This window comes from Trichoderma gamsii (assembly GCF_001481775.2).
Source record: "Trichoderma gamsii strain T6085 chromosome Unknown Scaffold_2.2, whole genome shotgun sequence".
In the NCBI taxonomy this organism is placed as follows: domain Eukaryota; kingdom Fungi; phylum Ascomycota; class Sordariomycetes; order Hypocreales; family Hypocreaceae; genus Trichoderma; species Trichoderma gamsii.
The window spans coordinates 394,245-409,641 of record NW_020171339.1 but is presented as its reverse complement, the minus strand read 5'-3'; the positions used below and the strand labels follow the sequence as shown (position 1 = coordinate 409,641).

Here is a 15,397-nt window from a genome sequence, read left to right as displayed (position 1 = left end):
CTTATACCACTACTAGGTACGACCATACAGAGCTAATGTTTCATTCCGCCCGCCTTGCTGTTGGCTCTAGCAATGCTCCTTCGCTCGGCACGTTAGGCGTATGATATGTGTATCATATGACAGCCAGAGAGACTTGGAAAACAATACGAGAACAAAACAGTATCATATTCCTCTATTCTGCCCTTGTACCGCGCAATAGGCGAGCTTGCTGGGAGATGGTGGCTGTGACATTCTTTGACGGTTCGTCGGCGATCTTTTACAGTACTCCAAACAATGCAGATTCAGTGAAGAGTGTTGCTGTATACAGTATCGCATACCCATGACTGCTGTTGGCGGATTTTTTATTCGTCGCCGTGGACAACGAATCCACCTTTTGCCCGAGTAAACTCTTACACGCGAGGACGATCAATACTACCCTATCTACCCAAAGAAGGGGTTGTTCCGTGCTTGTAGCTACCATGGCTACTCTGAGGCCGGTAAATGCAACGCTCAGTTAACGATATCACTGCAGTTCCATCACTTATACCGGGCTACTTTCCATTACTATTTTGCGTCTAAGTTACTTTATCCGGCAAAGTCAATTTACCAGGCTGTTTTAAACAAAGTGCTGCTGCCACTAGACCACCAAGGCAACGCGACTATACAGAAAGAAGGTAAACCGTACTACTACTTACCATGACGTGCCGGTAGGTACCTATTGCCTATCTTTCAGCCGCACGCGCGTGGAACTCGAAGCGGGTATATTGCGTACGACCCCAGGCCGCTTGCTTCCCATAGATTTTTCCCCCCTCGCCGTGACTGGATATTGACAGGGCAATGATTCGCGCAGCTTTCACACAAACGCGGCAGAGGTTCAGTTGTCGATCCTCTGTCCCTTTAGTCGACTTACAGCCAAGCTTAGAGGTACTGCAAACATCAACGGCATTTGCTGTACACTCCTTGCAATGCACCGGAGTCGGAGAGAACCGGTGACCGACCTCCCGTCGATTTTCCCCAGTTGGACGTTTTGGTCGAAATGCCACAGAGCTAAAAAAGAAAAGAAAAAGTCACACAATTCCCGTGGCACCAATTCTCAGCCCCCAACCGAAAGGCCTACTGCTATCTGAGCTGAACATGTCGGTTCTATAGGGAGCTCGCCATCGCGATATTTTTCCGTTATCATTTTCCAGAAAACACTCATGACAAGAATGAACAAAAGAATTACATTCGACATCTATTGGCATGACGCCGTGCTAACCACTATTGAAACAAGAGAATGACCGTTCAAACACTACAGTATGGCAAGAAAAATAGCGCAAGGCGGGTCATCAGCGAACACCAGCTAAGACATTAACTCCACAGCAAGCCCTGCGGATAATTTTGGTACTTCAGACCCCAGTCCGGGGCTACTGTTAGATCGCCACGCCATTGAAAAGCACGGACTTTGACCCCCCCGGCATGGAAGCGCTGGAATATTCTTTCTGCTAAAATGAGCACGTACCAGCATCAGGGATGCGTAAAATACACACTGAAAAAATGAAATAACAGTGTGTCCTGTATGCCTGTGTTTCCCTCCAAGCCATGGACTAACCGTTGGTGGGGGGGAAAGGCATTTGAAAAATCCAAGTAGTAAAGACAATGTGGCTGCCAGTTACAGCGAATGGGGCGTATTGATCTAGGTATTACTGGATATTCGGGCGGTACTAATACAGATACTTTCGCGTGTGACTGTGGACAACCAACCAATCTCAGCTAGATATGCTCTTACACGGGATTCCGTACGGAGCATGCGTCACTCGGCCACTTATCCCTCATTGCTTCTATTTAACCAAAAAGCGGGATCATCATCACTAGGTATTTTCGGAGTGCCAGGAACAAGTTCGCCGAATGTACCGGCTGCTGATACGCCCGCGACCGCCGTATCATGCCGCTCTCCGTCGGGACAGAGAGCATGGGCCAAGATCCACTGGCTCAATGTGTGTGCTACAAATGAAGGTGGTTGACAAATAACCAGTGTATCCAAGTACCACTGCTATTTGCAAAAACGGGCTACCAATCAATGTTGGATAACGAAGCAAAGGATGCGCTGGATGCGCTTGTGTGAGACACGAGCGACACAGGCATCTATGTCTTACACAAACGTAGAACCCTGAATGTGCGTTGACAACTACCTACTACTCAATATACCTTCTATACGCTTGCCTGTACCCCGGAACCCACTTTATCGTTCGGTTTGCCCGCCCAAGTCCGCGCCTTTAGCATGGGAGTCCCGGCTCCTAGTTGCCTGAAAAAGCACCATCTCCGGATCAGCCATGCAACGCTAATTACCGGTACGCGAGAACGAACCAGCTCGGCCGAGTCTTTAATCAACGTCGTCACAGCTAGCAAGCCCCTACAGAATTGCTAAACTCTTGCTGCGCGCTAAGACGATAGCGACGCTTCTCGCAAAGATATTCATACACATGGAGTTACGAAATACCTATGTCCTGCTCCGTTTATTCTCGAGGTGCGCTAAGCAACATTATGTCGAACGCTCGCTGTTGACCCGACCATGTTTTCTTTTCAGGATATCTTGCGGTGGACAGCCTTCACCCAGAAGCTATCCATTCATAGCTGTGGCGGTGCGATGCCGCGGGGGGATGATGTACGAGTACAAGTATCCCTCGCTGCTAATAAAGTAGCAGTACTAACCATGCTGTACAGCAGTATTCAGGGTCCAGGATGGATGCGAATCTGGATAGCTTGGTGGAAGTTAAGGCATGGCTGAGGGAGACCCGTTCTGAACCATGGCCCCATGGGTACGCAGTAAGACCGGCGAAAACCATGTCGCTCAGATCTGGCTACCACCCAAGTGCACCTTTTCTCGGACTGACTTTTAGTGTCGACCAGTCCAGGTAAGCGGAGCATATCAATCCATTCATTTCAGTGACATCTTACGGCGTATTTTCGTACTATGAATATACGAATACTAGTGTGAGTACTATCTGTTGCTAACGTATTCTACTTCAATAGCAGGATCGTGAGAGGCGAAAAACAAGTGGCTAGAAAACTAAGAGATGTGAAGCAAAAGATCGCCTTTGAGATTCAAACATGGTACGCACGATCATCTGTTTAGTACCCGCCCCCACGGCGTACTGTATGGATCAGACCGCAAAGTAGCAGCGTCTTCACCGCAGATCTACGAGTGTAACGTGCCTTCGGTTGTATTTTTTTTTTTTTTTTCGCCACTAATATGTATCCCCGAATGCTTCATTCAAGCACAAGTGTCCCATGAGACAGTACCCCTAAATGGCTTCGAATCAGACTCACTGGCGCCGGCTTCCGCAGGCTACTGTGGCAACACAAAAAAAAAAAAAAAAAAACCCCTTTTAGACGATCGAAAGGCTGGTATCCCAGTTCCGACGGACGAGCAAAGCCCTCTTAAACACAAACCCCGATCTGGTTAATTTACCAGGGATGGCATCGGATTTGGCCAGTCAAAGAAGTAGTTCATCATTTCAAGCGGTAGCTATTGTGGCGCGATTTTCTGAGGTGCTGCTCAGCCTATACGCAGAGCGAGATTCATCTGTGTCAGCGCACATTATTAGCTTCCTCAAAGTACGCACAGTACTGATGCTCATCTGCCGGCACCCCCATCCGCGCTTGGACTCCTAACATATATGCCGAGACAGTTTAAAGTATGACACACACTTTGATGATTGGCGAGGCGAATGATGGGAGAAATCTACCGGCATAACACTGAGTCATTAGCCACTTGGCTGTTGCGTATATTCAGGGGCCGACTGGTCATGTCCAACCACTGCCGACATCTTCCCCAGAGCAGCAGGTACAAGTAAGAATTTGGAGCATCATCGATTTGACGTGTCTAGCGATCTATCCTTCTACTGTTGAAAGATATCGCCCAGGATTTCTACGGCCATTGGTATACCTTGAGTTTTACAACAACCTATTTTCTGGGCCCTTCTCAATGGCAGTGCTGATGCTACATGTTGCAGGCTTCTTTCTCATTCTAGCTAAAACAAGATCTCTTACATACCGCGGGCTATACGCTGCTTATGCCTCTGTCTCCGCGGGATTCCGATGCATGCTCCAATGCCTGGCGAAATTGAAGTAAACGTATACAAGGTACCTTATACTACAAGTACTCTACGCAAGGTATATGTGTTATTGCATGTATGCACATATTAGCCAAACAGCATGCCTCCTTTTCCAAGGGTCCCCATCAATTGGCAGGAACGTAATAGCTTACGGTCATCAACTCGGATGCGTGCCTGTCCCTTGCCTTGTGGACGGTAACAAGAGCCTGTCCGAGCCGCCTTTACAGGGTGGATTGTATATAAGCCTAGTGGCAATGACCCAGGTACATCGTATTATATACGAGCAGCTCCTCAGCTCGGCCGGCTGCTGTAACTAATAGGGGAAACGTCACATCCTTACAACATGCTCGATGGCGACGTCAACGCAATCTTACACGGCTCGGATGCCGGCTGCGGGAACCGCGTGGCTAAATCGGCCACCAGGAGACAAGTCTCTTTGATGTTTTCCATATCTTGGAAGCAAGAGCATTTTTGCCTCGCGAACTACCGAGCGATACAGGGGTGTTGAGAAGTGGATAGAACAGGCACAAAGGGCTCAGAATTTTGCTCGCCATTGACCCAGCAGCAAACGAATCTTGGAGGCGGAGTCAGACTATGTATCCACAAAGTTCTAGCAGTCGGCAATGTGCTAACTCTTAGGTACCGAGGCAAACTCCAAATGGAATAGCTTGCGGTGTTCGATTTGATATACCTAATCTCTTACCAGAATCAAATTCCCCCAGGCCAGTTTGTTCTGGACAATGACTCGGACTTTTTGCTTTTTCAGCAATCCTTCTCAAGGCTAACAGCTTACCTATGTACGAGCTACAGAGAGTTGCCTAAATTAGTAGTATTCACTTCCTCCATACATAGTGCGGAGCAAAATGGAACCAAGCACTGCATCAGCCACTGCAATAAGACATGTACGAATGACATGTAGTGCCATTACTACTTGCGCGTACCTGAGACAAAGGAAACCTGAAGCCCGTACCATGCCATATCAAAGGAAAATAAGCTCTCCAAGGTCTCTCGTCCCGATCCCATCGAAAAGCAAGGCGCCCAAAACGCCAAGCGCGCTAGGCTGTCCTTTAAAGATACCCTTTGTCGCAGAAACATGACGTTTCCTAGTCCTGGAGCTTGCTCTGTGCGCGAACGATCCTGGCTAGACATCGTACCAGTCATACCTGAGATCCTAGTGAGTGGTAAGCATTAGCCTCCAGCCGTCGATCAAGCTTAGACAGCTGAAATGCCTCTAGCATCTACTTACGTATTGGCAGAGAACAATGACCAGGCTATCTACGGACTTATAGCCGCGGGATTTCGTGGCTTGTAGACGGGTTTCCCCTTTGGTCAACACTTGCATAGCTGCGCCTGAATATCCACCGTCAGAGATAGTGCTACTGTACTCCTACAATTCAGCCCATTACTGTCTCAAGTAAGTACCGAGCGAACCGCCCAGCTGGCGTCCCCATAACTCCGGAATTCGGGGAAATCACAAGCTATTCCTTTGAGCGGATCTGGTAATACTCAGACAACAACGGAGTACCTAGGTAGCTCCCTGAATCATGCGAGAATGTAGCGGAACACGCATCCGGCTGAGCTTCCAGCTGACGCAAGGGGAGATTCGGAGAGATAAGAGACAAGAGACACCCACATATTTGTGAGCGGCAGAACGAAGTGTAACAGAACAGTGTGTAATGGGAATACAGGCTGCGCTTGGCTTGGAACCGTACCAAAAGAGCTGCTACCCCAGTCCGGAACAGGCGTTTCTTTCGGCACTTTCTAGTTCAAGTGCCGTTCTATTACAAGTACGGGATGGTGGGAGTTATGCCTGGGTTAGCCGACAGATGATGTGCCGCAATGCTTTCTACAAAAAGCAAAGCCTCTCAGCCAGAGGCGCTCTCTACTCCGAATACAGGGGAACATTGCTGTTGCTGGCCTTCCTTCCAAACCGCCAAGCCGAGATCATACGTTTTAGAAGTACAGAAGCGCCTGGGCTTCTCTCGCAAGGGGTAATCGGTACTAGCCTTGCGCCTCTTTTCTCGTCCCAAGTTCTAGAGCCAGCTTGGAGTCAGCGCTTCCAAAGGCCCCGACTCATAACAACGCCGCGGACCCCCATTCAGTACGAGGACGGAATACAAACCGCACTTGCAAGCCTCTGCACGTCCATCATATGCGTGCTTGAACTTGGCATGGCCTCTTACACCCCTAGCACGCAACCGTCTTACTAGCAGAGCTTCTTTTTCTTGCTGGCTCTGTTCTCTCGCTCTCTCCCACCCCCACATCTTGGCTGCCAGGGCTTATCCGGAAAAAGCAAAATAATGCGCGCCCATGCTGCTCCCCCAAAGGTCTGTCTGATACCTGCTGTAAGTACCATGATCCCTGGAGTCCCACGTGCATGTCGCCAGGTTCACGTATGAACAGCCGGAATTTGAGAATGATGGCGCCAGGAGAATCCCTCGTGGCATCCCGGCCACGCTGCAGAACGCGCCTGTTCGCGGGAAGAAGCCAGAGGCAGCTTCTAGCAGCGAAGCGGCGGCCCGCGGCATCCATTAAAGACAGATGGGCGGCATCGTTTAGCCTCTGTGGTCGCACCGTCGCCGGCCCTATTCCCTATTCCTACAGAAGGGTTGCTCGCTGCTACTACGGCTTGCCCTCCACGGTTCGACGGTACTCAGTTCATCTGCCGAGCACCCTGCCGCAGCGGCAGATCTTGCGCAGGAGAAGCTCTTAGTTGTCAGGGCTAGGTTGCGACGGCGGGCTCTCCCCGATTGAAGCCAAGGTTTGGCTTGTATAATGCAAATACCAAACGCTTACTCGTATACGCCTGCGATACGAGCAGTATCGCGCTGCCGACAAGTACCCTCTACTAAACTCACAGCCACCTAATTAAAGAAAAGACAAGAGTGAGGGGAAAATACCGCGTGCTCATGGACCGGCCTTCTATCTAACGACAGTAGGCGTTCTGCTAGATGGCACGAACAATTCAGCTGCCCGATCGAAGCCCACTTATCCGCCAACCATTGCTGCTCAGTGTCATCTCTCTTCGGCGATGCTATCGTAAAGGAAAAGTTGGAGTTCGGCGTCCTGGCGGCGCTTCTTCCCTGGGGCGTGGCGCTTTTCAGTTAGCGGGCGAAGGCTTTTCTTTCGGTGTCCAGAACGAAACAGGCCCTTTTTGGGGAGGGCCCACTTGGGAATGCCCCGGAAAAGGTCTTGGGGGAACAGGGGAGACTATGGAACTACAAGTAACACTGGGCTTAAGAAGTGCCGCCGAGTCGTACAACTACGTGGCGATATGCCCCCCTTTGAGCGAGCGAGATGAGCGAGATGAGGCAGACCCGGCGCCCCCCCCCCCCCCCCCCCTCCCTTCGAGACAAGGGACTTACTGTATGAGCCGGGCACAAGTATTGGTATTCTATCACAACAGACGGAGTAACTTGAACCATGGCTGCGGAGACGTGGAGATGGAGATGGTGTCACACTTTCGCAGAATTAGGGAGTCGCTCCGAAAAGGCTTTGCAATGACGGGCAGTGGTGTGGCCTGTGATCGTGGCCCACGGCCCGCCGCGGCTGAATGGGGGTGGTAACGAGATCCTGACAGGCCACCCCCCGTAGCGCGCGTTTTGCCTCTGGGGAGGAGAGCCGGAGACAGAGAGGAGGCCGAAGCGTGGCGTCGCATTGGTTTGAAGAGAGGCGCCGATGCAACCTCATGACATGGCAAAGCAGGGATTGCTGGAATGCCAATCTCATCTTTGATAACCCGTGTATCTGGAAGATGCTCATCAGCCGTGGTACCTTACTGTACAGTATGATATTGTCATTGGGATATTAGCTGACTGTTGCGCAGTCTCGGCACGCGAGGTAGGTATATATCGCGAACACCGCCCGCTTGTCTGGTGTAATAAGATTAGCCACGGAGCTGCCCTCTCGTTTTGTCACTCTCTCTTTCTATCCCTCCGTCTCTTCATTTCCTCTCCGGCTTTGATTTCTTTCTACAGTAGCAGCTAGGCTTCTTAACGCCCCTATTTCCCCGTTATGCTAAATCCCTATCCACCCATCACGTCCCTTGAACGGGTACCATTCGGCTCTCGGGCTTTTGGCCTAGCTCCGCCAAAAGGACGAATTTAGAGATGGGCTGTGATGATGACTGCCCAAAGTGGTTACAACTCACCTACGTTCTCTCTTTTTAACCACACCTAGCTATCGCTATACGTTTTTAGTGTTTCTGGTAAATCTTTTTAGTACCGGCATGGTCTATGGGGAGGTGTGGCAGAATGGAGCTCTTATTTCGTATACCCTTGCTGCCACACCGATATTACTCGTCATATGCAGGATTCACCAGCAGCGACGAATCGACGCCGGTGGAAAGGCTCTAGGCTGCTTCCCAAACGCTACGGAGCAGACTACAGGGAGAGCTCATACTCGTGCGTCTACTAGCAGCCATGCATTTCCCTTTTCGCTTTCACCTACATGGGGGCTTAGGGGACCTAGAAAACCATAGCTTCGTCGATGGAGGGGCAGCCCGGCCGCATAAGAAACACCCATGCTGTTCCAAGCCTGACCAAGCATGCAAAGAAGCAAGAATGCGGCAGTGATCTCACTCAGACTCGGGTTGCATCACCGAATATCCTTCTACGGGCTGTGGGGTTGACCAGTGCCGTGTTACTGGATTCGGGAACTTACGCATAACTGGTGCTGCTGCGTACATGTAAGAGGTGAGAAAATCCCCGGGGTATTGGCTTACTATACTATACTCTTTTATGACCCCTTTGCTTCCCCCCTTCCCTTCTCCCGGCGTTCAAGGCTCAGCGGTTGTTTATTTCTTTTTTTTTCGCACTGAGAGGCAGGCCGGCGCGTTAAGGGCGGTGATGAAGTTCGCCGAAAGTTCCTACGGCGAGATGATGCTGTTCTGTAATACGTTTTTGGGCTACTAGTACTGTGAAGACACTCATATTTGATCATCACCACCCAAATAGGTATTAAATGGCAAAAATACCTAGTCAGATGCTTTCGGCCGAGAGAGGCGGTAAAGGGACTAAGAATATGAAACAAGACAACGATTGCTTTTGTCGGCTGATTCCTACTTGCCGAGAGTATACCCGTGGAGGAGGCATGATAATATGGTTTCTTCCAGAAAGATGCCGGAATCCCCCCCCCCCCCCCCGGGAGCCTTGTAACAGTTTCAGGTGATCTGCCTGAACGCCGAACTTGTTTCTTTGAAATGTTGGTTTCGATGCCATCTGCCCAGTTATGGCAATAATGATTCCTTACAGGGATGAATAAGCAAGCCCTGAGGGATTGCTTTTTCCCAAGCCCGAGTAACATATGCTGTGACCGGGTATTTTGACTCGGCAGTGTGCTCATGGTAGTCGCCTGCTTTTAATAGTGGTTCGACCTGTACCGCCACTGGCCGAGGGCTTACTGTATGTATGACATGTATTGTATGAGTAGAATGGTTTTTTATCATTACGTTTTTAGCCCCTACCTGCGTTGTGCTATTGGTGCCTATACATACACCGACAGGAATACGACCGACGGCTGATGGAATACATTCCCTGCTAGGGGGGCTGGGTTCTTTTTGTAATTCTCAAACTGCTCGTCCAACCGCGGAGGAGTGAAGGACCTTCAGCCGACGGTTTGGAATTACACTACATGGGAATAGCGTCAGTTTCCTGAATTGGATGCTTTTCCGGGATGTGGAGGTGGTGTTTCTTGTCTGCTATGGGAGCTACCCTGGATTTTTGGCATATTGGTCTTTTTTTTTTCCTGATAAGGCTGATATATGCTTTAGCAGTACCTTTCCTCGGAGAAATAGAATGCCTTGAACGTGGAATCTGGATGGTATAACGGACGTTGTATCCAATTTTGGATTATTGGATTTTCTGGTGAGACCAAAGGGGCAAAGAGGCAATGATGGAATTACTCGAACAAGTAGATGCTCAAATGCTAGACGGGGAATTAGGGACGCTATAACAACTATCAAAAGGTCCCGTAAGAGAGATACAGGCATATGACTTGTTTTAATTTGGATGAGGAGACAAAACGCATTATTGATCTTGATCCCTGTTATCTGTACCTCGGGGTACTCTGGTCACTTTTCCTTTCTTTTGCTTGATGACATGTGTAGCGATGTATCATGGAAGAATGCCCCATTGTTGAGTATATACCCTCTTCTTAAGATTAGATCATATATCTTGAAGTACGTATACGTATAGCTTGGTTTCTCGTCAGACTGTACGTAACAGCTCAGATTTCCGCAAAGAATCCTTCTCCAGAAATGACATGTTGGGGTTGCATACACGCATGAACTCATTATCTCAGGATCAGAATGAGGCTGGCAGTATCCTCGAGATGATCCCGTAGAGGAATTTCCGATATTAAAATCCCATCCTTCAGTTAGTCACGGATGAAATAGGTGGTGGTCAGTGAGATTGGTCTCTACGGGATACGTTGGGCAACTTTACACTTTCTGAAACTATGAGAGCATATGTCTATATTACCGGCAATGAACATTTTTGGAGACATGTTTCAAAGGAAGCGGAGGTGTGGTGATCCTGCGGTGGGAGCTCCATGTGTCCATCTTCATTCTTACCTTTACTGATCGGCCAAAATGGTGAAATGGATGGCATTGTGCCGGATTTGCATCCTGAAATGACAACTCGACGTGGGATATGACGACTTGTCATTCTTTTTGTTTCTTTTAGAGGCAATTCTGTACACGTAATCTTGCGGCCATTGTCATTAGAAGGGTGATGTTTGTGATTTGTAAGACCAAGACTCATGTGATGTGTTATTTCCACGTTGGTGAAGGAGTCGTCATCAAAAGTGTGGCATTTGAGCCTCCCTTTCTGTGATTAAACTTTTGCCATTCACATTTCCACGGGCCGTTTGTTTGTCGAGTATTCTTGCCCTCGCTATTTCAAGTGTCCAGTAGGTCCACGCCGAAGAGCTTATCATGACTCGTCTCGCAGGGTGAACAGTACTTTACGAAGGATGTTTTAACTTTTTCATTTTTTTATGGTGCATGTGTGGCTGAGCTTGGCGAACATTGGCACTGGCATGGAAGAGGAGAAAGGGTAAAGCCAAGATGTGAATACGAGCATGGCTGGCATTCCTTCTGTATGAGATACCTAGCTGGTTGGAACAGTTTACTTGAGATTGGAAAAGTGTTGGAATACGCTGCTTGTAACATGCAATGCTAAAGAATACAGCTCTCAGAAGGTGTAGCTTTATATATGGAAGAGTGATTGGAAAAAAATAAGGTCGAGAAAGGGGCTGTTGGCATGTTTGGGAAACTGGGCACCCGACAATACCCTATCTTGTTTTGTGATTACTCTCTTCTTTTGCGTCTTCATTATTGCTCTACAGATATACTGCATAGTGAAAGAGCAGATACAGCTTCTAGTCCAATCGTGATTGACTTGGGGGCCAAGTACGTTGATGGATATGCCAAGTTTGCCTTTGCCTCGTGCGGCTGAAGTCGCAGGGGCAAGAGTTGTTTCATATCTGGGGTACAAACAAATCACAGCTTTTGGAAATTCGTATTTCCAGCCATTGAGTTATTTCTCCCTGCAGAGATGCTGGAGACTATGGTGATGCGCTGCTCTGATGATATTTGCGTGCTTGGTGGCAATAGCCTGGTGACATGTAGTAGCAGCAATCCACGTCACATACTATGTCTACCTACTAAGGTACCTACCTACCTATACGGAGATACTACATTTGCAGCAACGTTCCATCAGAGCATTTGTCATGCGAAGAACACTTGTTGAAAGCTTCGGTGAGATACCAGCCTCGGCTGTTGGATGAAGCTCATTATACCTACCTACATGAAGAGCTATCGTACGTGGCGTGTATTATGCTGAGTTCCAAGCAAACAGATGATGATTTGGGTCTCGCTGTCGAATCTAGAGAGATCAAACTGCGTGGTCGAACCGCATGCTCCGGGTACTCCATACCTACATGTATGCATGTACATGGAAAATTGCAGTCTACATGTTGCTTCGTATACGAGCGAATGCAGTGAATGCAGCTTATGCGACGGATGCGCTTCGGTGTAGCAGCGCTGGAGGCTGGAGCTGTTCCCCTTCGCCCGAGAGCGATGTGATTGGGCTTTTATTTTCCACGAGGCTCGCAAAAACAGGAAAGTTTGCATGTGGTGCGTGGCCATCCACATGAAAATCTACAAATTAAAAAAAATTGGAAATCAATCAAATAAAACAACCAGGCCTCGTCTATACGAACAAACGAGAGAATAAAGAAAGAGAGGAAAAAAAAGCCACAGAAGCGCGGAATGCTTGCCGCGCGCGCAATGTAACGTCATTAACGCAGCTTTTATTTTTCAGCTCCTCCTGTCCATTATCGTGAGCCACCCATATTTGATGTATCCGTATAGACACAAACGCTGCACGAAAAACACGCCCCCTCCTCTTCCCGAGAACGTGAAAGCGAGAGAGGCCTGGATCTTTTGTCGGGGCTTGGGTTGTGCCTTGGTTGCATGCCAAAATTTCATGTCGGCGCAATCCTTCAGGCTCTTATTGGCTGTGTGGTGTGGCACGTTTTGTGCGTTTTCTTCTTCTTCCCTGCTTAGTCCTACTGCTATTTAGATAGTGCAAACAACAAGCTAGACGGGGGAAAAAACAGCGTTGGGTGTGTGACAATGACAGGCCCCAAATTAGACACGACACGGAACGTCCCAGCCCGCCTCATGATCTTGCGATGGGGCCAGATTCCGCAGAGAGCGTGGCGATTCCAGCGAGCGCATCCTTGTCCAGGCGTCTAAGTGGGTGGCGGAGCGATTTGCTCTTTTTTCACACACTCTCTCTCGCTAATTCTTTTTGTTCTTGGTACCCAAGGATTTTTTTGTCTGATTTATCCCATGCCTTTCTGTTGGCTCTTGTATTTCGTTCAGCCTCTTGATTAGGCTGCAGCAGCGGCGTTGACACATCACAACGGGTCCGGGTCTGGTTGCTGATGCGCCGCTTGGACGGGTCGCGTGATGCTGATGCTTCGCTAAATATACTCTTGGAGCTTTTTTGCGGTGCTCTTAGTCTCCCCAGCAAACAGAAGCAGCAGCTGAATGAAGATGTCCAGGCCGGTGCCAGTGCGCAGCTGATGGGGGCCTCCCGAGAATAGTGTGTAGTATAGTAGACGAAATGGCGAGATTTCGTGCATCGAGCGAGTGCCGGCTCGTGATGGATGGACCAGCAGCCGGCATAAAGATGCTACTTATGCATCTCGATGGATCCCCTCTGTCGGTTTTATTTTGGGGGGGCGTCTGCTCACATGGTGGATGGATTCTCTGGGCGGCTAAAAATAAAAGGCCATAAATCTGCGCAATAGGTAGCCGGCCAAGGACGTGTCTTGTGACGCTGGTGACGAGTTGTTTGCCTTTTGTATGTGTACTCCGAGGGTCTGGATAGCCGCCCTTTTTTGCTTGTACGCCGCTATCAAGGTGAAGAGATTCGCCGACGATGGATCGACAAATCATGTGCCGGGCTTCACCTGGATCGCCGATCAAAGACGGGAGCTTGAAGAGAGCTTTCACGCGGACGTCCATTATATTGAGGTCTAATAGATCAGTTTGGTCTATGAGATGCGAGGACATCAGAAGGCTTGATTACTTCGAAAGATCAAACGAGCATGCCAAAATACACCGCTTGATGGATGCTGTTGATAGGTTACTGGCATGCTTTTCGTTGTAATTCTGCCAGACTATGGATTGATATTTGGCGATATACCCCTCATTGCAGCTCTGACAAGAATTTATAGTATCGATCAATATCCGAGGATTATCTCGAGTGAGACACTCATGATGCGCGTTGCGCACTTTTCAGCGCACTTTGATCGATACTTGACCAGGTCAAGGTCTTAGTTTATACCTATCTTTCCAGAAGAGTAGAAAATCCATACATTGTCTAGCATCTTGCTAAACATGAGAAAACGAGCATACCACACCCAACCCAGGGCAAGGTCACATTGATGGATACGTTTATCAACATCTTCTTTGTGATAGTGGTGCTTTGGTCTCAATTTCTTCCGCGCAGTGGTCATCAGCTTACTGCTTTACCTGTAAACTGCCTACGAGAAGCCCACAGTCTAAACTGAAATATATGCAAAAGCATTTTTGGTGTTCTCACTGTCGCGATTGTGTCTCATATGGCAGCTGAGATGAGACTTTGAAGGGTCTCAGACAGGTCTTCTGGATCAACTGAAGAATCTGAATCAGAGCAAGGTTCAAGTCGATTGTTCATAGATCGTCCTCTGATGGAGAGTATACTGATGATATCATACTGTTACAACGCAGTTGACTCCTAAAAGACCAATGGAGTCTCCCACAAACAGCTCTCAGTCTAAAATGTCTGGAGCGGCGCCCTCAACCATGGCACTAATAGAGCAAGACACTGAAAGAGCTATACGAGATCCTGAGTCGGACTTGGTGGTGCCGTTTCTACAACACACTCTACACACTCTACACACTTTATTGTTTACACCATGTCCGACTTGAAGAGTATGGCGAGGATATCGCATATGGTTTCATAGTAACCTTGAATTTTAAAAAATCGTAGTACTGTCTATTAAAGGGCATTAAAAATGCTGTAAAGTGGAATACCTACATCTTAAGTCGCAGAGCCGCATTTGATGCCGATGCCACAGTAGCCCGCCGGGGGGGACGTAAAAAATGCTGTGAAGACCGGATGCGAACCACTCATTAAAGGCAGCTAAGATAGGTAATTTCGGGTATGGACAGTAAGGCCGCATCTTGCTTGGAATATCTGCTGAGAAGACTTGCTTGCTGACATGTGAAGTTTATAGCTTTCTTTTTACCTACATGCACTGATGCTAATGTTGTGCTGTAGCTTATGACAATATTCAGTATACTGCTATCAGTCATTGAGACCAACTCCTTCCATCTGGCCTCGTCGTACCCAATTGCAAGCAACTCGCCGATATCGAGGTCAAGAACATTAAGAACGCCCGTCAGCGGATCTTTGCCGGTGATCGGTATCTCAATCTGAACTTCCATGAAGTGGTCGATGATCTCAGGGAAAGTAGAACTCAGTCAATGCTGTCGGTATTATGAAGGTATTACGAAGGGGAGTGTTGGTATAAATTGTGTCAAAAAGTTGTTTGCAGCGGTTCTTATCCTGTTGGGATAGTTGAAGAGCTGTTTGAGCGCAAACTGCGGCAATTGGATTCTGAAATACGAGGAGCGCTGCAACGAATGCTTGCAATGCGTCGTGGAGGAAGAGCTTACCCTTCCGAGGAACACCGATTATCTCTTGTACCCTTTTTGGAGTTATGGGGATGCGCAAGAAATGAAGGTCAAGATGATTGTTGAA

At 48.5% G+C, this 15,397-nt stretch overlaps 1 protein-coding gene across 1 annotated transcript; it reads left to right on the top strand.

The window, feature by feature from the left end:
- Window positions 1–694: 694 nt before the first annotated feature.
- Window positions 695–1,106, top strand: TGAM01_v200661 (hypothetical protein; the record flags this gene model as incomplete). Its single annotated transcript, XM_024548601.1, has 2 exons — window positions 695–747; window positions 830–1,106. Coding segments are annotated over 2 exons (330 nt in total), but the record flags the coding sequence as incomplete, so codon positions are not given.
- Window positions 1,107–15,397: the final 14,291 nt, after the last annotated feature.